Genomic DNA, 20,854 nt, shown 5'->3' with positions numbered 1-20,854 from the left:
TTCTGTTTGCTGCCCCCCCCCCCACTGGCAGGGGAGAGTTTACACCGTTAAATCGCGCGCCCCTTAAAGACACACCAAGGACACCGTCATTGCTGGCGCTACCAACAATTAGCGGGTTTCGCGACTTGTGAAGCTGCAGAAGCGGTTTTTTTTTTTTTGTCCTCAAAACCTGCCCGTTCTCAAAACGTGCATTGCTAAGGGGAAATTAAGCACTCACTTATCGTGTGTGTGTGTCCCCAACTTCCCGCACACACTTCACCGTGTCCGTGACCACATCGGAGCGGGCCCTTGAGAGGGCGACTACGGCCGTTCGCGGCGCACGTACCTCGCTCCCCCTCCTCTCCCGGTCGCCAGGATGCCGAGAAACGACCAGTTTCTCTTGCGGACTACATAGAAATACGTTTATCTCAAAAAGTAACCAATGCACAGCTTTAAAATTTTCCAGCCACATAGAACAAATGTCTCACCACCTCTCTTCCCACTTTCGGCTCGCTGGATCGAACCCGAGCTGTGCGAGCGTCGCTTTCAGTTTTCCGACCATTGCCAGGCTATTGTGCACACGCGCGATACGATAATCTGCTCGTGTTCGAGGACTTACTTGCTCTATCTGGCACGACAGCATCGGCCGCAAGAAGCCAAAGAAGGTACCAAACAGCTGCCAGCGTCGGAATTTTTCGCCGTTCTTACCGGGGAAAAAAAAAAAGAAAACAAAAACGCGGGCGCGCCGCACGCGCTGGGGGACACGCACATTACTAACGACACAGCAAATTGTGCTTGTAGCGCTTCATATTCTGCGAGTGCGCGCTCGCCCGGTGGCCAGTGTGAAGCGTGGCTTCTCTGCGGACTGATTTGCTACAGCTACGTCCGCCGCACTGTACTGCCCAGTTCTACGTCCTGCACATTGGTGTATGTAACCCTTACAGCTGTACGTAAGTACTTCCTCCCTCCCTTCGAATACCGCTGGCCAGATGGGGCACGCCACGGGTGGCAAACTGTTTTCCTTTCGAATTTCCTAAGAACAGACTGAGGGAACACAGTGGCCTCCCCGACGTCCGCAGGCACGTGTTGCGGCCACGAAACGATAACCTCTTCTTAAGGCCAAATATCCACACAAACCCAAACCGGGGGAATTCCGCAATAAATTACCTCCTGCCGTCACACTTAAGCAAGCATATAATAGGTAGAAGCTTCTTTTTTTTTCTTCTCTCTTACGTGCTCATGCGGATGAGTATTCACATGCATACATACATATATATTTCCTTTACAGTTCTCCTACAACTAATTCGAAATATTGTTCTTTAACAATCTGGCTGTATTGCATGCTGCCTAAGCAAAACCGCTGCTATTTCAACCGCCTGATATCCATTTCTCGAGGCTACATGCTAATGAAGAAAACAACTTAAACAATCAAAACACAGAGAGAGAAAGGGGCCCGGAGCATCGCGCCGCTACCTGCAGACTCGACGATGCAAACACTTTGGTTTGGCTCTGAAAAGAGCCGTTGAGGTTGTTGGGGGGGACGACTGGCGACGAGCGCGATGTGCCGCCTACTTGGAGCTGGTGTACTTGGTGACAGCCTTGGTGCCTTCGGACACGGCGTGCTTGGCCAGCTCGCCAGGCAGCAAGAGACGCACCGCAGTTTGGATCTCCCGGCTCGTGATGGTCGAGCGCTTGTTGTAGTGGGCCAGGCGAGAGGACTCGGCCGCGATGCGCTCGAAGATGTCGTTCACGAAGCTGTTCATGATGGACATGGCCTTGCTGGATACTCCAGTGTCCGGATGCACCTGCTTGAGCACCTTATAGATGTAGATGGAGAAGCTCTCCTTCCTGCGGCGCTTCTTCTTCTTCTTGTCGGTTGCGCGCACATTCTTCTGCGCCTTTCCGGCCTTCTTCACGGCCTTTCCCGACGGTTGAGGGGGCATGACGATCAGTTACGACTGCGCTCGGGGAGACGGACGGTGTCGAAAGAACGCGCGCGCAGGGGCGCGCGGCGTTTTTATACTGGCACCGTGGTGTTCAAGCGACCGGAGCCAGGCCGCCGCGCGATTGGTCGACGCGTCGCGGCCTCCTCACCCTCCCTCCAGCGCTCCCGTCGCGGTATCGCGGCGCGCTCTCGAGGTTCGTAGTATCAAGCAGCAGCCCGTTCCTGTCTGTTCTCGCACGCGGCGTTCCCCGTTCTTTCTCGAGCGTACAACAGAAGTCACCATGTCAGGTCGCGGAAAAGGAGGCAAGGCCAAGGGCAAGAGCAAGACCCGCTCGAGCCGCGCGGGACTGCAGTTCCCCGTGGGTCGAATTCACCGTCTCTTGCGTAAGGGCAACTACGCGGAGCGCGTCGGAGCGGGCGCCCCCGTTTACCTGGCCGCCGTCCTCGAATACCTGGCCGCCGAGGTGCTCGAGCTGGCGGGCAACGCTGCTCGGGACAACAAGAAGACCAGAATCATTCCGCGCCACCTGCAGCTGGCCATCCGAAACGACGAGGAGCTGAACAAGCTGCTCTCGGGAGTTACCATCGCCCAGGGCGGCGTCTTGCCCAACATCCAGGCCGTGTTGCTCCCCAAGAAGACCGAGAAGAAGGCGTGAGCGGTCTACCGCACGTCTGTGGAGGCGCGCCCGCCGCATCAGCAGCGCCCAACTAACGGTCCTTATCAGGACCAACCAACTGCCTGCCACGGCGGGGCCTCGCTGTGTGATACCTTTGGGTTTTGTTTTTTTTATTTGCTCTGGACCGCTGCGTCCCTCTCACGCTGGCTGTTTTTTCAAAGTGTTTGCCTCACTGCGCGCCGCACACAGGTTGGCTTTTATTTAGTTTTATCGGCCCCTTCTTCCTTTCCTTTTCCTGGCCCAGTCGCTAGCAGGAGGCCAGTAGAGCGTTAATAAGGGGCATGACCAGCGCATTGTTTTTTTTTTGGCAGTTCCCTAGCAGGGGTTTCACATAGCAGCGCTAGAGAGAATGACGAAGTGGCTTTACTGAGACAGTAATAGAGAACAAGGGACGGGATTTTTTTTTTTTTTCGCCACCGCGGGCATCTGCCATAGATACCGAAGGACGTGAACTGGGACAGCGGAAATAAGCCACAGCAGGCAGAATGCAGACACGAAATAAAATAGGTGAGCGGACGGTAATATCGACAGAAACTATTCACACAGCAATAAATACGTACGCGGCGTATCAAGGTGCACCTAATGTAGGCGGCGCGTGCTGCATTCACTTGCGCGCCCAGCGCCGCATTTACCCCCACAAAACTGGGCGCGCGCGCGTGACTTGTGCAATGATGTTATTTACAAGCGCGAGCCCGCGGAAGACGCCAGGGCCATGGCTTTCAACAACTCACCTCGTTTTCCAGCAGCTGCGAAACGCAGTGTTCGAGAGAGAGGGACCGGCCGGGTTCGGAGCTCGGTTTCGTGCGCCCGTGGCCAAAGCAAACATTTGGGTGGTCCTGAGAAGGACCGTTGTGATGCGTTGCTGCGGCGGCGGCGGCGGCGCCAAGTGCCGGGCGCCACTGCGCTCTAGGCGCGCTCGCCGCGGATGCGCCTCGCCAGCTGGATATCCTTCGGCATGATGGTGACGCGCTTGGCGTGGATCGCGCACAGGTTGGTGTCCTCGAAGAGACCGACCAGGTATGCCTCGCTGGCCTCCTGAAGTGCCATGACGGCCGAGCTCTGGAAGCGCAGGTCGGTCTTGAAGTCCTGAGCGATTTCTCTCACCAGGCGCTGGAAGGGCAGCTTGCGGATGAGAAGTTCGGTCGATTTTTGGTATCGGCGAATTTCACGAAGTGCCACGGTGCCAGGCCTATATCTGTGAGGCTTCTTCACGCCTCCGGTAGCTGGCGCACTCTTACGAGCAGCCTTTGTGGCCAGCTGCTTGCGGGGGGCCTTGCCACCGGTGCTCTTGCGCGCGGTTTGCTTCGTGCGAGCCATGGTGCCGGACGCGGACGCTGGTAACGGACGGACTGCCTTCGGAGACGGGCGGCGAGAGACTGTGTTCCGCGCCGCGCGGCGGCGCTGCTCCCTCGCGCCCTCTCTCCGACCCGATTGGTCCCCGCTGACGGACCGATAGCTTCCCTCCGTTCTGCGGCGGCCGCCAGAATGCTGGAAATACTACTTTTCGAGCGCGCGTTGGTTTCGCGCCTGGCAAAGGTGAGACAAGTGGGTGTGGAACCGTGGTCTAGCGCAAGATTACGGTGCGCCTATCCTTTAGGTTTGCCCGCACAGCAAAAGCAGCCCTCTGGCAGGAGCCGGGCGTACGCGGCAGCGTCGACTTTGCCACCACACCAGGGTGTCGACGCGGTTGCGGGTCGTTCCGTGTGGCGTTAGCGCACTGCAACGAGCTTGTCTTCTTGGACATACCGGGCAATGAGTCTTTCGAAAAGAAAGGCGAAGCTACTAGCGCGACAGCAAGCAATGAATGCTCCGGGAGACATTCTGAGTATAGAACTGAACTTTAGTTGAGGAGGAGAAAGTAATTATTTTCGCTGTTTGTTGGCTCATTTCAATAGGCAAAGGAAGGAGGCAGCAACCAAAATTGTTAAGTGCACTGCGGTCGGCATGAGCGAATGAATGTGAGAGGCGAGTGTAAAGATTAAAGTGGTGGCGTGCAATTTTATAAAAGGCACTTTTTCTCCCTGCCCAGGCACTGTGGCTGCTTTCCCAAGCTTGGATGTGGATACCTTACAGTGTGTCGCCGCCGCATGCCTGAAAAGCACGTGCCGTTACTGGTGTAGAACAGACTGTCGCGCGTGTAAAAAAAAAGCGGCGATTGTTGGCCGAGTTAGGCCGCATTACTGGAAAGCAATCATAGAAGGTTCAACGCCAGCGGAGAAGACAAAAGTGCGGAGCAAAACGAAGACCCACTACTTCTCACAGCCGCCTGCGAAGTTCATGCGCTTCGCTGGATAGGTATGCGCACAACGCTATCAGTTAGAGGCTTTCTTGTCTTGGAGACAAAGAGCAACGGGATTGCGAAAAAAAAAAAACTCCCCGGGCGCCAAGCTCGCAAACCACCGCAAGAGATGAACCAATTTACTATTTACTGCACAGAAAGAACTGGGCACAGTGCAGTGCACGGAAGCCGCGCATAAATGCCTAAAAGCTCTCCTGCATCTGCGGGACAATATGCTTCGAGTACTAGGCAGGCAAGGTTAGTGAGCAAGAGCAGCGCGCGTAAAGAATGCATCCCATCTCTCCGTAATTGAGGTGTACTTCCTGCGGTCACCTTAGAAACAAACGGAAGTGCATGCCTGGGTTAGATCAACTGACTGCGGCCAATTGAAAAAAATAGAAAGAAAAGTGCTTTATATCCACTGCCCTGTCGTTTTCCTTGCATAGCATAGGCCAGGATGTGCATATCTGTAGGGGCCCGCGTAGAATAGCGCTCTGCTACGGCCGCACCGCAACGAAATTTGCGGGCACAGTTCCGACGCTTCTAGCTTGCAAACCAAAAATAATAACAAAAATTCGCGCAGGACGTCTACCGGCCTGGGTGCGAGCCCCCATTAAAGCGCCCAACGCTTGCCACGCAACGGAATACTTGAGGCCCGGAGCTGAGCTGCTCCTCCCTCCCTGCCAACGCAACACAGTCGGCGCAGCGCGGGGCTGCGGCGCCCCCTTCGTGTCGCCTGCGCAAGTATACCCGCCTCCGAGACAGCAGAGTCCGCGTCGCGCAGTCGACTGCTGCTGCCGCGCGAAGCAAAAACCGACTCGGGTAAATGATGAATACGTGGATTTTTCCCGCGGCGCTTTTTCACCCTGAGAGAGTTAGATTTTTTGCATAGTCGTTAGAAACTTTTCAGACGACTCCTTTACAGCAAGCAGAGAAAGAAAGCTATTCATGTCGGGTTCTGTGGCACAAAATATTGGCCTAAGGGAAAGGTTCAAGTCCAATTTTCCTCTTTACTGGAGACGACTGACTTTACACCTGTGCTCTTGTGTGCGCACTCCATTCTCAGGCGTTAGTAGGGAAGGTGGGTCCTCTCGTTTGTATTATTCCATTACATCCTTTCTTTGCAATGAGGCTCCCACACAGATCCTGCATATTCCAGTTTCCATGGGAGAAGTGCTTTTGCACGCTATTATTCACAGGTACGTTTCGGTGTCTGTACTGCCTGTCAAAAACTCACGAATTGAACCTGCTCCAACAATGTGGTCTCATAATAATAATTCACTGCAAGTGATCGTCGCAAACACAAATTGGACAGCGACTGGGCAGTCGGAGGCAATAACGCTTCCTATGAATTTGGACAACTGTCTGTAGCGGTGCACCAGTGGGATGGTAAATCATCTAATTGTACTCATAACTGGGGAGAAAAAAAAAATGACTCAAGACTAAAGAGGCATTCGGCGGCTCATCCCACCCTGCAGGTTCCTTAAAGTCGACTGTGACGAGAACGTCCGCACCGTCGTGTACAAAAAGTTAAGTCCCCCCAGCATTACAATGTTGTTCCAGGTCAGCGGAACACGCTACAGAACCAATCATTGAGTCACTTGGAATGCAGACAACCAAGCTGTGTGCTTCTTTTCCCCCTTTTCACTTGAGGCAGGGGCTGTTCGCGTGCTGCAATGGTTTGCAATTTGTCCGTCCCGTTCATTCCTGTGTTTTTTATCTGGAGTTACACTCTGGAAGCCCAATTTGACGAACAAAGGCCTATTCAGGAAACGAAACACGATGCTCCATTTCGCACGTCTCTCGGCCAGGTGTGTTTACCTCCAGGTTTCAGATTATGAGAGGCGCTCTGCATACAAGGAATGGCTGCAAGTCGTCCAATTTTTTTTCTTTGACGCGCGCACGGCTGCTGAAATTCGCCAACAGTGTTTCTGCCACAGACATGTAAAGCTGACTAGCACAGCCTTATGGCACACTTGGGCTCAATAATGTGATAGCATTACCTGGCCACATGTCCTGCAGGCAAGAAAGCGCCCCACATTTACGATAGAGAAAAACTGTAACGGTTTTGGACCAAACGCAATGCAGTGCAATCATTACACCGCCTTGAATATTTCGATTCGGAACGCAGCTCTGCGCCGATGAGTTGGGTAAACTTGGTGCGGGAGAAGAAAAAAACAAAAAAACTCGCCGCCGCTGTCACGTTGGGAGTAGGAACTGTAATTGGCTACTTTATAATGCCCTTCATTTCACAAAAAAATTTCAACGCAGAACACGATGGGCCAAAAAATAAAGAGGGACCTTCGCATCTCCGCTCTTAACCAGACTTCGGCGAATCGTTCTGTTTGCATTTCCCCCCCCCCCTTTTTTTAAGCGGTAGCCAACATTATCAGTCGCTCTTTCCGCGACATTCAAACGAGCTGTGATCATTTCGCAGGCGGACACGAGTGATGCGCAACTGCGAAGCTCTGCATTTCGCATACCCTACTTGTTGTTGCACGCACTACGGCACAAAGTCGAGCATACCTGACCCCGAATTCCATGAGGCCCCGCATTTAAAGCGAAAAAAAAAAACTGTGCTCTTCTGGAACGGTCACCTCTCGAACACCGCCTCACTTGAATCCCAGACGGTCAATGCAGAAAGACTTTGCAAATTCGAGCACACACTTTGTTTTACTCCGTCCACTGCGTTTGACAGTGACTGACTAGGCAAACAGCGAGCATGCTCCCTCGGACGACACTCACAGTACTGACTGCACGCGCTACTGCACAGAGTCAAGAACGGAACTGCTTACCTGAGACCACTCCTGGTTGCCGTTCGGTCGTGATCCGCTCGCTGTGGCAGGCCGCAAGGAAAGGAAAAACGGATGCAGAAAACGGTAGCAAAACAAAGGGGAGAGAGGGACACACGAGAACCGGAGCTCTGGTTCGCATGACCAGCGGCTGCCCATGCAGCAGTTGGGTAGCCCTAAAGAGGGCTGTTTTTCGCGAGAAGGGTGCTTGCACGACGCCGAAGTCCAGACGGCACACGGTGGACGGACTAGCCTCCGAAGCCGTACAGAGTGCGGCCCTGACGCTTCAGCGCGTAGACCACATCCATGGCGGTGACAGTCTTGCGCTTAGCGTGCTCCGTGTACGTGACGGCGTCCCGGATCACATTCTCGAGGAACACTTTCAACACGCCGCGGGTCTCCTCGTAGATCAGGCCCGAGATGCGCTTGACACCGCCTCGGCGCGCCAGACGACGGATGGCGGGCTTGGTGATGCCCTGGATGTTGTCTCGCAATACCTTGCGATGGCGCTTCGCGCCTCCCTTGCCGAGTCCCTTGCCACCTTTTCCGCGACCAGACATGATGGTGCCGACGACGAAGTGTACACTCCGAGGCGAGAACGGGGAATGGTGGTGGTGGTGGTGGTTGGTACTATGGGATATTCTGGGGAGGGGGATACTGGCCCCAACTTATGTTGGCCTCGTGGCGCTCGGCGGCCTGTGGTGCTGGCAGCGCGAAGCCGCCATTCGCTGCGGCGCCTCGACCAATGAGAGTCCGCCTCCGCAAGCGCCGGCTCGCTAGCACTACTGAGCCCTCTCGGAGGGCTGCCGCGCCGCCAGCAAGGTAGCCAAAACGACCGCATCAAGGCGCACACGTAAACAACCAAGCAACGCGAAGACTGCCCCATTCTGCATCACGCGACCCCCCACCGCGCAAGAAAAAAAAAAACGGAAATAGCAAACAATGGAAAACGAAGCGCACCTCCTATACTTCGCAATAGTGGCTGTATAACCGATATTTGGTCATGCCTGCTCTGTTTGCATGGAAAAAAAAAAAATACTTGATGCCTAGTCGTTGCTGCTGTCAGTCTTTTTTTTTTCGTGCGTGCCTGCGTTGCAAGCAAACAGGTGCGCGTGGTTTCTGTTTGCTGCCCCCCCCCCCCCACTGGCAGGGGAGAGTTTACACCGTTAAATCGCGCGCCCCTTAAAGACACACCAAGGACACCGTCATTGCTGGCGCTACCAACAATTAGCGGGTTTCGCGACTTGTGAAGCTGCAGAAGCGGTTTTTTTTTTTTTTTGTCCTCAAAACCTGCCCGTTCTCAAAACGTGCATTGCTAAGGGGAAATTAAGCACTCACTTATCGTGTGTGTGTGTCCCCAACTTCCCGCACACACTTCACCGTGTCCGTGACCACATCGGAGCGGGCCCTTGAGAGGGCGACTACGGCCGTTCGCGGCGCACGTACCTCGCTCCCCCTCCTCTCCCGGTCGCCAGGATGCCGAGAAACGACCAGTTTCTCTTGCGGACTACATAGAAATACGTTTATCTCAAAAAGTAACCAATGCACAGCTTTAAAATTTTCCAGCCACATAGAACAAATGTCTCACCACCTCTCTTCCCACTTTCGGCTCGCTGGATCGAACCCGAGCTGTGCGAGCGTCGCTTTCAGTTTTCCGACCATTGCCAGGCTATTGTGCACACGCGCGATACGATAATCTGCTCGTGTTCGAGGACTTACTTGCTCTATCTGGCACGACAGCATCGGCCGCAAGAAGCCAAAGAAGGTACCAAACAGCTGCCAGCGTCGGAATTTTTCGCCGTTCTTACCGGGGAAAAAAAAAAGAAAACAAAAACGCGGGCGCGCCGCACGCGCTGGGGGACACGCACATTACTAACGACACAGCAAATTGTGCTTGTAGCGCTTCATATTCTGCGAGTGCGCGCTCGCCCGGTGGCCAGTGTGAAGCGTGGCTTCTCTGCGGACTGATTTGCTACAGCTACGTCCGCCGCACTGTACTGCCCAGTTCTACGTCCTGCACATTGGTGTATGTAACCCTTACAGCTGTACGTAAGTACTTCCTCCCTCCCTTCGAATACCGCTGGCCAGATGGGGCACGCCACGGGTGGCAAACTGTTTTCCTTTCGAATTTCCTAAGAACAGACTGAGGGAACACAGTGGCCTCCCCGACGTCCGCAGGCACGTGTTGCGGCCACGAAACGATAACCTCTTCTTAAGGCCAAATATCCACACAAACCCAAACCGGGGGAATTCCGCAATAAATTACCTCCTGCCGTCACACTTAAGCAAGCATATAATAGGTAGAAGCTTCTTTTTTTTTCTTCTCTCTTACGTGCTCATGCGGATGAGTATTCACATGCATACATACATATATATTTCCTTTACAGTTCTCCTACAACTAATTCGAAATATTGTTCTTTAACAATCTGGCTGTATTGCATGCTGCCTAAGCAAAACCGCTGCTATTTCAACCGCCTGATATCCATTTCTCGAGGCTACATGCTAATGAAGAAAACAACTTAAACAATCAAAACACAGAGAGAGAAAGGGGCCCGGAGCATCGCGCCGCTACCTGCAGACTCGACGATGCAAACACTTTGGTTGGCTCTGAAAAGAGCCGTTGAGGTTGTTGGGGGGGACGACTGGCGACGAGCGCGATGTGCCGCCTACTTGGAGCTGGTGTACTTGGTGACAGCCTTGGTGCCTTCGGACACGGCGTGCTTGGCCAGCTCGCCAGGCAGCAAGAGACGCACCGCAGTTTGGATCTCCCGGCTCGTGATGGTCGAGCGCTTGTTGTAGTGGGCCAGGCGAGAGGACTCGGCCGCGATGCGCTCGAAGATGTCGTTCACGAAGCTGTTCATGATGGACATGGCCTTGCTGGATACTCCAGTGTCCGGATGCACCTGCTTGAGCACCTTATAGATGTAGATGGAGAAGCTCTCCTTCCTGCGGCGCTTCTTCTTCTTCTTGTCGGTTGCGCGCACATTCTTCTGCGCCTTTCCGGCCTTCTTCACGGCCTTTCCCGACGGTTGAGGGGGCATGACGATCAGTTACGACTGCGCTCGGGGAGACGGACGGTGTCGAAAGAACGCGCGCGCAGGGGCGCGCGGCGTTTTTATACTGGCACCGTGGTGTTCAAGCGACCGGAGCCAGGCCGCCGCGCGATTGGTCGACGCGTCGCGGCCTCCTCACCCTCCCTCCAGCGCTCCCGTCGCGGTATCGCGGCGCGCTCTCGAGGTTCGTAGTATCAAGCAGCAGCCCGTTCCTGTCTGTTCTCGCACGCGGCGTTCCCCGTTCTTTCTCGAGCGTACAACAGAAGTCACCATGTCAGGTCGCGGAAAAGGAGGCAAGGCCAAGGGCAAGAGCAAGACCCGCTCGAGCCGCGCGGGACTGCAGTTCCCCGTGGGTCGAATTCACCGTCTCTTGCGTAAGGGCAACTACGCGGAGCGCGTCGGAGCGGGCGCCCCCGTTTACCTGGCCGCCGTCCTCGAATACCTGGCCGCCGAGGTGCTCGAGCTGGCGGGCAACGCTGCTCGGGACAACAAGAAGACCAGAATCATTCCGCGCCACCTGCAGCTGGCCATCCGAAACGACGAGGAGCTGAACAAGCTGCTCTCGGGAGTTACCATCGCCCAGGGCGGCGTCTTGCCCAACATCCAGGCCGTGTTGCTCCCCAAGAAGACCGAGAAGAAGGCGTGAGCGGTCTACCGCACGTCTGTGGAGGCGCGCCCGCCGCATCAGCAGCGCCCAACTAACGGTCCTTATCAGGACCAACCAACTGCCTGCCACGGCGGGGCCTCGCTGTGTGATACCTTTGGGTTTTGTTTTTTTTATTTGCTCTGGACCGCTGCGTCCCTCTCACGCTGGCTGTTTTTTCAAAGTGTTTGCCTCACTGCGCGCCGCACACAGGTTGGCTTTTATTTAGTTTTATCGGCCCCTTCTTCCTTTCCTTTTCCTGGCCCAGTCGCTAGCAGGAGGCCAGTAGAGCGTTAATAAGGGGCATGACCAGCGCATTGTTTTTTTTTTTTGGCAGTTCCCTAGCAGGGGTTTCACATAGCAGCGCTAGAGAGAATGACGAAGTGGCTTTACTGAGACAGTAATAGAGAACAAGGGACGGGATTTTTTTTTTTTTTCGCCACCGCGGGCATCTGCCATAGATACCGAAGGACGTGAACTGGGACAGCGGAAATAAGCCACAGCAGGCAGAATGCAGACACGAAATAAAATAGGTGAGCGGACGGTAATATCGACAGAAACTATTCACACAGCAATAAATACGTACGCGGCGTATCAAGGTGCACCTAATGTAGGCGGCGCGTGCTGCATTCACTTGCGCGCCCAGCGCCGCATTTACCCCCACAAAACTGGGCGCGCGCGCGTGACTTGTGCAATGATGTTATTTACAAGCGCGAGCCCGCGGAAGACGCCAGGGCCATGGCTTTCAACAACTCACCTCGTTTTCCAGCAGCTGCGAAACGCAGTGTTCGAGAGAGAGGGACCGGCCGGGTTCGGAGCTCGGTTTCGTGCGCCCGTGGCCAAAGCAAACATTTGGGTGGTCCTGAGAAGGACCGTTGTGATGCGTTGCTGCGGCGGCGGCGGCGGCGCCAAGTGCCGGGCGCCACTGCGCTCTAGGCGCGCTCGCCGCGGATGCGCCTCGCCAGCTGGATATCCTTCGGCATGATGGTGACGCGCTTGGCGTGGATCGCGCACAGGTTGGTGTCCTCGAAGAGACCGACCAGGTATGCCTCGCTGGCCTCCTGAAGTGCCATGACGGCCGAGCTCTGGAAGCGCAGGTCGGTCTTGAAGTCCTGAGCGATTTCTCTCACCAGGCGCTGGAAGGGCAGCTTGCGGATGAGAAGTTCGGTCGATTTTTGGTATCGGCGAATTTCACGAAGTGCCACGGTGCCAGGCCTATATCTGTGAGGCTTCTTCACGCCTCCGGTAGCTGGCGCACTCTTACGAGCAGCCTTTGTGGCCAGCTGCTTGCGGGGGGCCTTGCCACCGGTGCTCTTGCGCGCGGTTTGCTTCGTGCGAGCCATGGTGCCGGACGCGGACGCTGGTAACGGACGGACTGCCTTCGGAGACGGGCGGCGAGAGACTGTGTTCCGCGCCGCGCGGCGGCGCTGCTCCCTCGCGCCCTCTCTCCGACCCGATTGGTCCCCGCTGACGGACCGATAGCTTCCCTCCGTTCTGCGGCGGCCGCCAGAATGCTGGAAATACTACTTTTCGAGCGCGCGTTGGTTTCGCGCCTGGCAAAGGTGAGACAAGTGGGTGTGGAACCGTGGTCTAGCGCAAGATTACGGTGCGCCTATCCTTTAGGTTTGCCCGCACAGCAAAAGCAGCCCTCTGGCAGGAGCCGGGCGTACGCGGCAGCGTCGACTTTGCCACCACACCAGGGTGTCGACGCGGTTGCGGGTCGTTCCGTGTGGCGTTAGCGCACTGCAACGAGCTTGTCTTCTTGGACATACCGGGCAATGAGTCTTTCGAAAAGAAAGGCGAAGCTACTAGCGCGACAGCAAGCAATGAATGCTCCGGGAGACATTCTGAGTATAGAACTGAACTTTAGTTGAGGAGGAGAAAGTAATTATTTTCGCTGTTTGTTGGCTCATTTCAATAGGCAAAGGAAGGAGGCAGCAACCAAAATTGTTAAGTGCACTGCGGTCGGCATGAGCGAATGAATGTGAGAGGCGAGTGTAAAGATTAAAGTGGTGGCGTGCAATTTTATAAAAGGCACTTTTTCTCCCTGCCCAGGCACTGTGGCTGCTTTCCCAAGCTTGGATGTGGATACCTTACAGTGTGTCGCCGCCGCATGCCTGAAAAGCACGTGCCGTTACTGGTGTAGAACAGACTGTCGCGCGTGTAAAAAAAAAGCGGCGATTGTTGGCCGAGTTAGGCCGCATTACTGGAAAGCAATCATAGAAGGTTCAACGCCAGCGGAGAAGACAAAAGTGCGGAGCAAAACGAAGACCCACTACTTCTCACAGCCGCCTGCGAAGTTCATGCGCTTCGCTGGATAGGTATGCGCACAACGCTATCAGTTAGAGGCTTTCTTGTCTTGGAGACAAAGAGCAACGGGATTGCGAAAAAAAAAAAAAACTCCCCGGGCGCCAAGCTCGCAAACCACCGCAAGAGATGAACCAATTTACTATTTACTGCACAGAAAGAACTGGGCACAGTGCAGTGCACGGAAGCCGCGCATAAATGCCTAAAAGCTCTCCTGCATCTGCGGGACAATATGCTTCGAGTACTAGGCAGGCAAGGTTAGTGAGCAAGAGCAGCGCGCGTAAAGAATGCATCCCATCTCTCCGTAATTGAGGTGTACTTCCTGCGGTCACCTTAGAAACAAACGGAAGTGCATGCCTGGGTTAGATCAACTGACTGCGGCCAATTGAAAAAAATAGAAAGAAAAGTGCTTTATATCCACTGCCCTGTCGTTTTCCTTGCATAGCATAGGCCAGGATGTGCATATCTGTAGGGGCCCGCGTAGAATAGCGCTCTGCTACGGCCGCACCGCAACGAAATTTGCGGGCACAGTTCCGACGCTTCTAGCTTGCAAACCAAAAATAATAACAAAAATTCGCGCAGGACGTCTACCGGCCTGGGTGCGAGCCCCCATTAAAGCGCCCAACGCTTGCCACGCAACGGAATACTTGAGGCCCGGAGCTGAGCTGCTCCTCCCTCCCTGCCAACGCAACACAGTCGGCGCAGCGCGGGGCTGCGGCGCCCCCTTCGTGTCGCCTGCGCAAGTATACCCGCCTCCGAGACAGCAGAGTCCGCGTCGCGCAGTCGACTGCTGCTGCCGCGCGAAGCAAAAACCGACTCGGGTAAATGATGAATACGTGGATTTTTCCCGCGGCGCTTTTTCACCCTGAGAGAGTTAGATTTTTTGCATAGTCGTTAGAAACTTTTCAGACGACTCCTTTACAGCAAGCAGAGAAAGAAAGCTATTCATGTCGGGTTCTGTGGCACAAAATATTGGCCTAAGGGAAAGGTTCAAGTCCAATTTTCCTCTTTACTGGAGACGACTGACTTTACACCTGTGCTCTTGTGTGCGCACTCCATTCTCAGGCGTTAGTAGGGAAGGTGGGTCCTCTCGTTTGTATTATTCCATTACATCCTTTCTTTGCAATGAGGCTCCCACACAGATCCTGCATATTCCAGTTTCCATGGGAGAAGTGCTTTTGCACGCTATTATTCACAGGTACGTTTCGGTGTCTGTACTGCCTGTCAAAAACTCACGAATTGAACCTGCTCCAACAATGTGGTCTCATAATAATAATTCACTGCAAGTGATCGTCGCAAACACAAATTGGACAGCGACTGGGCAGTCGGAGGCAATAACGCTTCCTATGAATTTGGACAACTGTCTGTAGCGGTGCACCAGTGGGATGGTAAATCATCTAATTGTACTCATAACTGGGGAGAAAAAAAAAATGACTCAAGACTAAAGAGGCATTCGGCGGCTCATCCCACCCTGCAGGTTCCTTAAAGTCGACTGTGACGAGAACGTCCGCACCGTCGTGTACAAAAAGTTAAGTCCCCCCAGCATTACAATGTTGTTCCAGGTCAGCGGAACACGCTACAGAACCAATCATTGAGTCACTTGGAATGCAGACAACCAAGCTGTGTGCTTCTTTTCCCCCTTTTCACTTGAGGCAGGGGCTGTTCGCGTGCTGCAATGGTTTGCAATTTGTCCGTCCCGTTCATTCCTGTGTTTTTTATCTGGAGTTACACTCTGGAAGCCCAATTTGACGAACAAAGGCCTATTCAGGAAACGAAACACGATGCTCCATTTCGCACGTCTCTCGGCCAGGTGTGTTTACCTCCAGGTTTCAGATTATGAGAGGCGCTCTGCATACAAGGAATGGCTGCAAGTCGTCCAATTTTTTTTCTTTGACGCGCGCACGGCTGCTGAAATTCGCCAACAGTGTTTCTGCCACAGACATGTAAAGCTGACTAGCACAGCCTTATGGCACACTTGGGCTCAATAATGTGATAGCATTACCTGGCCACATGTCCTGCAGGCAAGAAAGCGCCCCACATTTACGATAGAGAAAAACTGTAACGGTTTTGGACCAAACGCAATGCAGTGCAATCATTACACCGCCTTGAATATTTCGATTCGGAACGCAGCTCTGCGCCGATGAGTTGGGTAAACTTGGTGCGGGAGAAGAAAAAAACAAAAAAACTCGCCGCCGCTGTCACGTTGGGAGTAGGAACTGTAATTGGCTACTTTATAATGCCCTTCATTTCACAAAAAAATTTCAACGCAGAACACGATGGGCCAAAAAATAAAGAGGGACCTTCGCATCTCCGCTCTTAACCAGACTTCGGCGAATCGTTCTGTTTGCATTTCCCCCCCCCCCCTTTTTTTTAAGCGGTAGCCAACATTATCAGTCGCTCTTTCCGCGACATTCAAACGAGCTGTGATCATTTCGCAGGCGGACACGAGTGATGCGCAACTGCGAAGCTCTGCATTTCGCATACCCTACTTGTTGTTGCACGCACTACGGCACAAAGTCGAGCATACCTGACCCCGAATTCCATGAGGCCCCGCATTTAAAGCGAAAAAAAAAACTGTGCTCTTCTGGAACGGTCACCTCTCGAACACCGCCTCACTTGAATCCCAGACGGTCAATGCAGAAAGACTTTGCAAATTCGAGCACACACTTTGTTTTACTCCGTCCACTGCGTTTGACAGTGACTGACTAGGCAAACAGCGAGCATGCTCCCTCGGACGACACTCACAGTACTGACTGCACGCGCTACTGCACAGAGTCAAGAACGGAACTGCTTACCTGAGACCACTCCTGGTTGCCGTTCGGTCGTGATCCGCTCGCTGTGGCAGGCCGCAAGGAAAGGAAAAACGGATGCAGAAAACGGTAGCAAAACAAAGGGGAGAGAGGGACACACGAGAACCGGAGCTCTGGTTCGCATGACCAGCGGCTGCCCATGCAGCAGTTGGGTAGCCCTAAAGAGGGCTGTTTTTCGCGAGAAGGGTGCTTGCACGACGCCGAAGTCCAGACGGCACACGGTGGACGGACTAGCCTCCGAAGCCGTACAGAGTGCGGCCCTGACGCTTCAGCGCGTAGACCACATCCATGGCGGTGACAGTCTTGCGCTTAGCGTGCTCCGTGTACGTGACGGCGTCCCGGATCACATTCTCGAGGAACACTTTCAACACGCCGCGGGTCTCCTCGTAGATCAGGCCCGAGATGCGCTTGACACCGCCTCGGCGCGCCAGACGACGGATGGCGGGCTTGGTGATGCCCTGGATGTTGTCTCGCAATACCTTGCGATGGCGCTTCGCGCCTCCCTTGCCGAGTCCCTTGCCACCTTTTCCGCGACCAGACATGATGGTGCCGACGACGAAGTGTACACTCCGAGGCGAGAACGGGGAATGATGGTGTTACGCTCGGCGGCCTGTGGTGCTGGCAGCGCGAAGCCGCCATTCGCTGCGGCGCCTCGACCAATGAGAGTCCGCCTCCGCAAGCGCCGGCTCGCTAGCACTACTGAGCCCTCTCGGAGGGCTGCCGCGCCGCCAGCAAGGTAGCCAAAACGACCGCATCAAGGCGCACACGTAAACAACCAAGCAACGCGAAGACTGCCCCATTCTGCATCACGCGACCCCCCACCGCGCAAGAAAAAAAAAAACGGAAATAGCAAACAATGGAAAACGAAGCGCACCTCCTATACTTCGCAATAGTGGCTGTATAACCGATATTTGGTCATGCCTGCTCCGTTTGCATGGAAAAAAAAAAATACTTGATGCCTAGTCGTTGCTGCTGTCAGTCTTTTTTTTTTTTCGTGCGTGCCTGCGTTGCAAGCAAACAGGTGCGCGTGGTTTCTGTTTGCTGCCCCCCCCCCCCCACTGGCAGGGGAGAGTTTACACCGTTAAATCGCGCGCCCCTTAAAGACACACCAAGGACACCGTCATTGCTGGCGCTACCAACAATTAGCGGGTTTCGCGACTTGTGAAGCTGCAGAAGCGGTTTTTTTTTTTTTTTGTCCTCAAAACCTGCCCGTTCTCAAAACGTGCATTGCTAAGGGGAAATTAAGCACTCACTTATCGTGTGTGTGTGTCCCCAACTTCCCGCACACACTTCACCGTGTCCGTGACCACATCGGAGCGGGCCCTTGAGAGGGCGACTACGGCCGTTCGCGGCGCACGTACCTCGCTCCCCCTCCTCTCCCGGTCGCCAGGATGCCGAGAAACGACCAGTTTCTCTTGCGGACTACATAGAAATACGTTTATCTCAAAAAGTAACCAATGCACAGCTTTAAAATTTTCCAGTTACATAGAACAAATGTCTCACCACCTCTCTTCCCACTTTCGGCTCGCTGGATCGAACCCGAGCTGTGCGAGCGTCGCTTTCAGTTTTCCGACCATTGCCAGGCTATTGTGCACACGCGCGATACGATAATCTGCTCGTGTTCGAGGACTTACTTGCTCTATCTGGCACGACAGCATCGGCCGCAAGAAGCCAAAGAAGGTACCAAACAGCTGCCAGCGTCGGAATTTTTCGCCGTTCTTACCGGGGAAAAAAAAAGAAAACAAAAACGCGGGCGCGCCGCACGCGCTGGGGGACACGCACATTACTAACGACACAGCAAATTGTGCTTGTAGCGCTTCATATTCTGCGAGTGCGCGCTCGCCCGGTGGCCAGTGTGAAGCGTGGCTTCTCTGCGGACTGATTTGCTACAGCTACGTCCGCCGCACTGTACTGCCCAGTTCTACGTCCTGCACATTGGTGTATGTAACCCTTACAGCTGTACGTAAGTACTTCCTCCCTCCCTTCGAATACCGCTGGCCAGATGGGGCACGCCACGGGTGGCAAACTGTTTTCCTTTCGAATTTCCTAAGAACAGACTGAGGGAACACAGTGGCCTCCCCGACGTCCGCAGGCACGTGTTGCGGCCACGAAACGATAACCTCTTCTTAAGGCCAAATATCCACACAAACCCAAACCGGGGGAATTCCGCAATAAATCACCTCCTGCCGTCACACTTAAGCAAGCATATAATAGGTAGAAGCTTCTTTTTTTTTTCTTCTCTCTTACGTGCTCATGCGGATGAGTATTCACATGCATACATACATATATATTTCCTTTACAGTTCTCCTACAACTAATTCGAAATATTGTTCTTTAACAATCTGGCTGTATTGCATGCTGCCTAAGCAAAACCGCTGCTATTTCAACCGCCTGATATCCATTTCTCGAGGCTACATGCTAATGAAGAAAACAACTTAAACAATCAAAACACAGAGAGAGAAAGGGGCCCGGAGCATCGCGCCGCTACCTGCAGACTCGACGATGCAAACACTTTGGTTGGCTCTGAAAAGAGCCGTTGAGGTTGTTGGGGGGGACGACTGGCGACGAGCGCGATGTGCCGCCTACTTGGAGCTGGTGTACTTGGTGACAGCCTTGGTGCCTTCGGACACGGCGTGCTTGGCCAGCTCGCCAGGCAGCAAGAGACGCACCGCAGTTTGGATCTCCCGGCTCGTGATGGTCGAGCGCTTGTTGTAGTGGGCCAGGCGAGAGGACTCGGCCGCGATGCGCTCGAAGATGTCGTTCACGAAGCTGTTCATGATGGACATGGCCTTGCTGGATACTCCAGTGTCCGGATGCACCTGCTTGAGCACCTTATAGATGTAGATGGAGAAGCTCTCCTTCCTGCGGCGCTTCTTCTTCTTCTTGTCGGTTGCGCGCACATTCTTCTGCGCCTTTCCGGCCTTCTTCACGGCCTTTCCCGACGGTTGAGGGGGCATGACGATCAGTTACGACGGCGCTCGGGGAGACGGACGGTGTCGAAAGAACGCGCGCGCAGGGGCGCGCGGCGTTTTTATACTGGCACCGTGGTGTTCAAGCGACCGGAGCCAGGCCGCCGCGCGATTGGTCGACGCGTCGCGGCCTCCTCACCCTCCCTCCAGCGCTCCCGTCGCGGTATCGCGGCGCGCTCTCGAGGTTCGTAGTATCAAGCAGCAGCCCGTTCCTGTCTGTTCTCGCACGCGGCGTTCCCCGTTCTTTCTCGAGCGTACAACAGAAGTCACCATGTCAGGTCGCGGAAAAGGAGGCAAGGCCAAGGGCAAGAGCAAGACCCGCTCGAGCCGCGCGGGACTGCAGTTCCCCGTGGGTCGAATTCACCGTCTCTTGCGTAAGGGCAACTACGCGGAGCGCGTCGGAGCGGGCGCCCCCGTTTACCTGGCCGCCGTCCTCGAATACCTGGCCGCCGAGGTGCTCGAGCTGGCGGGCAACGCTGCTCGGGACAACAAGAAGACCAGAATCATTGCATAGAAAAGGAACCAGCGAAAATAGACGCAAGACAAGAACAAAGGAGGCACACACCATTCCGCGCACAATCATTCCGCGCCACCTGCAGCTGGCCATCCGAAACGACGAGGAGCTGAACAAGCTGCTCTCGGGAGTTACCATCGCCCAGGGCGGCGTCTTGCCCAACATCCAGGCCGTGTTGCTCCCCAAGAAGACCGAGAAGAAGGCGTGAGCGGTCTACCGCACGTCTGTGGAGGCGCGCCCGCCGCATCAGCAGCGCCCAACTAACGGTCCTTATCAGGACCAACCAACTGCCTGCCACGGCGGGGCCTCGCTGTGTGATACCTTTGGGTTTTGTTTTTTTTATTTGCTCTGGACCGCTGCGTCCCTCTCACGCTGGCTGTTTTTTCAAAGTGTTTGCCTCACTGCGCGCCGCACACAGGTTGGCTTTTATTTAGTTTTATCGGCCCCTTCTTCCTTTCCTTTTCCTGGCCCAGTCGCTAGCAGGAGGCCAGTAGAGCGTTAATAAGGGGCATGACCAGCGCATTGTTTTTTTTTTTTGGCAGTTCCCTAGCAGGGGTTTCACATAGCAGCGCTAGAGAGAATGACGAAGTGGCTTTACTGAGACAGTAATAGAGAACAAGGGACGGGATTTTTTTTTTTTTTTCGCCACCGCGGGCATCTGCCATAGATACCGAAGGACGTGAACTGGGACAGCGGAAATAAGCCACAGCAGGCAGAATGCAGACACGAAATAAAATAGGTGAGCGGACGGTAATATCGACAGAAACTATTCACACAGCAATAAATACGTACGCGGCGTATCAAGGTGCACCTAATGTAGGCGGCGCGTGCTGCATTCACTTGCGCGCCCAGCGCCGCATTTACCCCCACAAAACTGGGCGCGCGCGC

The 20,854-nt window shown here is 54.4% G+C and overlaps 10 protein-coding genes across 10 annotated transcripts; 3 read left to right on the top strand and 7 right to left on the bottom strand.

Annotated features, from left to right (window-relative positions):
- Nucleotides 1-1,507: 1,507 nt before the first annotated feature.
- On the bottom strand, nucleotides 1,508-1,942 carry LOC144095096 (histone H2B). The gene has a single exon (XM_077628895.1). It carries the CDS (start codon nucleotides 1,920-1,922, stop codon nucleotides 1,548-1,550), a length of 375 nt encoding a protein of 124 aa, XP_077485021.1. The 5' UTR covers nucleotides 1,923-1,942; the 3' UTR covers nucleotides 1,508-1,547.
- A 128-nt stretch (nucleotides 1,943-2,070) lies between these two features.
- On the top strand, nucleotides 2,071-2,901 carry LOC144095095 (histone H2A-like). The gene has a single exon (XM_077628894.1). It carries the CDS (start codon nucleotides 2,206-2,208, stop codon nucleotides 2,578-2,580), a length of 375 nt encoding a protein of 124 aa, XP_077485020.1. The 5' UTR covers nucleotides 2,071-2,205; the 3' UTR covers nucleotides 2,581-2,901.
- Nucleotides 2,902-3,271: 370 nt separating this feature from the next.
- LOC144095094 (histone H3) lies at nucleotides 3,272-4,017 on the bottom strand. The gene has a single exon (XM_077628893.1). It carries the CDS (start codon nucleotides 3,916-3,918, stop codon nucleotides 3,508-3,510), a length of 411 nt encoding a protein of 136 aa, XP_077485019.1. The 5' UTR covers nucleotides 3,919-4,017; the 3' UTR covers nucleotides 3,272-3,507.
- Nucleotides 4,018-7,610: 3,593 nt separating this feature from the next.
- LOC144095093 (histone H4) lies at nucleotides 7,611-8,290 on the bottom strand. Its single transcript, XM_077628892.1, has one exon. It carries the CDS (start codon nucleotides 8,229-8,231, stop codon nucleotides 7,920-7,922), a length of 312 nt encoding a protein of 103 aa, XP_077485018.1. The 5' UTR covers nucleotides 8,232-8,290; the 3' UTR covers nucleotides 7,611-7,919.
- Nucleotides 8,291-10,002: 1,712 nt separating this feature from the next.
- Nucleotides 10,003-10,732, bottom strand: LOC144094309 (histone H2B). The gene has a single exon (XM_077628244.1). The coding sequence runs from the start codon at nucleotides 10,710-10,712 to the stop codon at nucleotides 10,338-10,340; it is 375 nt and encodes a 124-aa protein (XP_077484370.1). The 5' UTR covers nucleotides 10,713-10,732; the 3' UTR covers nucleotides 10,003-10,337.
- A 128-nt stretch (nucleotides 10,733-10,860) lies between these two features.
- Nucleotides 10,861-12,028, top strand: LOC144094308 (histone H2A-like). The gene has a single exon (XM_077628243.1). The coding sequence runs from the start codon at nucleotides 10,996-10,998 to the stop codon at nucleotides 11,368-11,370; it is 375 nt and encodes a 124-aa protein (XP_077484369.1). The 5' UTR covers nucleotides 10,861-10,995; the 3' UTR covers nucleotides 11,371-12,028.
- Nucleotides 12,029-12,063: 35 nt separating this feature from the next.
- Nucleotides 12,064-12,809, bottom strand: LOC144094306 (histone H3). Its single transcript, XM_077628242.1, has one exon. It carries the CDS (start codon nucleotides 12,708-12,710, stop codon nucleotides 12,300-12,302), a length of 411 nt encoding a protein of 136 aa, XP_077484368.1. The 5' UTR covers nucleotides 12,711-12,809; the 3' UTR covers nucleotides 12,064-12,299.
- Nucleotides 12,810-16,405: 3,596 nt separating this feature from the next.
- LOC144094305 (histone H4) lies at nucleotides 16,406-17,265 on the bottom strand. Its single transcript, XM_077628241.1, has one exon. It carries the CDS (start codon nucleotides 17,024-17,026, stop codon nucleotides 16,715-16,717), a length of 312 nt encoding a protein of 103 aa, XP_077484367.1. The 5' UTR covers nucleotides 17,027-17,265; the 3' UTR covers nucleotides 16,406-16,714.
- A 1,465-nt stretch (nucleotides 17,266-18,730) lies between these two features.
- Nucleotides 18,731-19,447, bottom strand: LOC144094304 (histone H2B). The gene has a single exon (XM_077628240.1). It carries the CDS (start codon nucleotides 19,438-19,440, stop codon nucleotides 19,066-19,068), a length of 375 nt encoding a protein of 124 aa, XP_077484366.1. The 5' UTR covers nucleotides 19,441-19,447; the 3' UTR covers nucleotides 18,731-19,065.
- A 141-nt stretch (nucleotides 19,448-19,588) lies between these two features.
- On the top strand, nucleotides 19,589-20,833 carry LOC144094303 (histone H2A-like). The gene is made up of 2 exons (XM_077628239.1): nucleotides 19,589-19,953; nucleotides 20,030-20,833. The coding sequence occupies exons 1-2, from the start codon at nucleotides 19,724-19,726 to the stop codon at nucleotides 20,172-20,174; spliced, it is 375 nt and encodes a 124-aa protein (XP_077484365.1). The 5' UTR covers nucleotides 19,589-19,723; the 3' UTR covers nucleotides 20,175-20,833.
- Nucleotides 20,834-20,854: the final 21 nt, after the last annotated feature.

This window comes from Amblyomma americanum, chromosome 6 (assembly GCF_052857255.1).
Source record: "Amblyomma americanum isolate KBUSLIRL-KWMA chromosome 6, ASM5285725v1, whole genome shotgun sequence".
Lineage (NCBI taxonomy): Eukaryota > Metazoa > Arthropoda > Arachnida > Ixodida > Ixodidae > Amblyomma > Amblyomma americanum.
The sequence above is the reverse complement of the archived record's forward strand: the minus strand, read 5'-3'. Positions and strand labels throughout refer to the sequence as shown.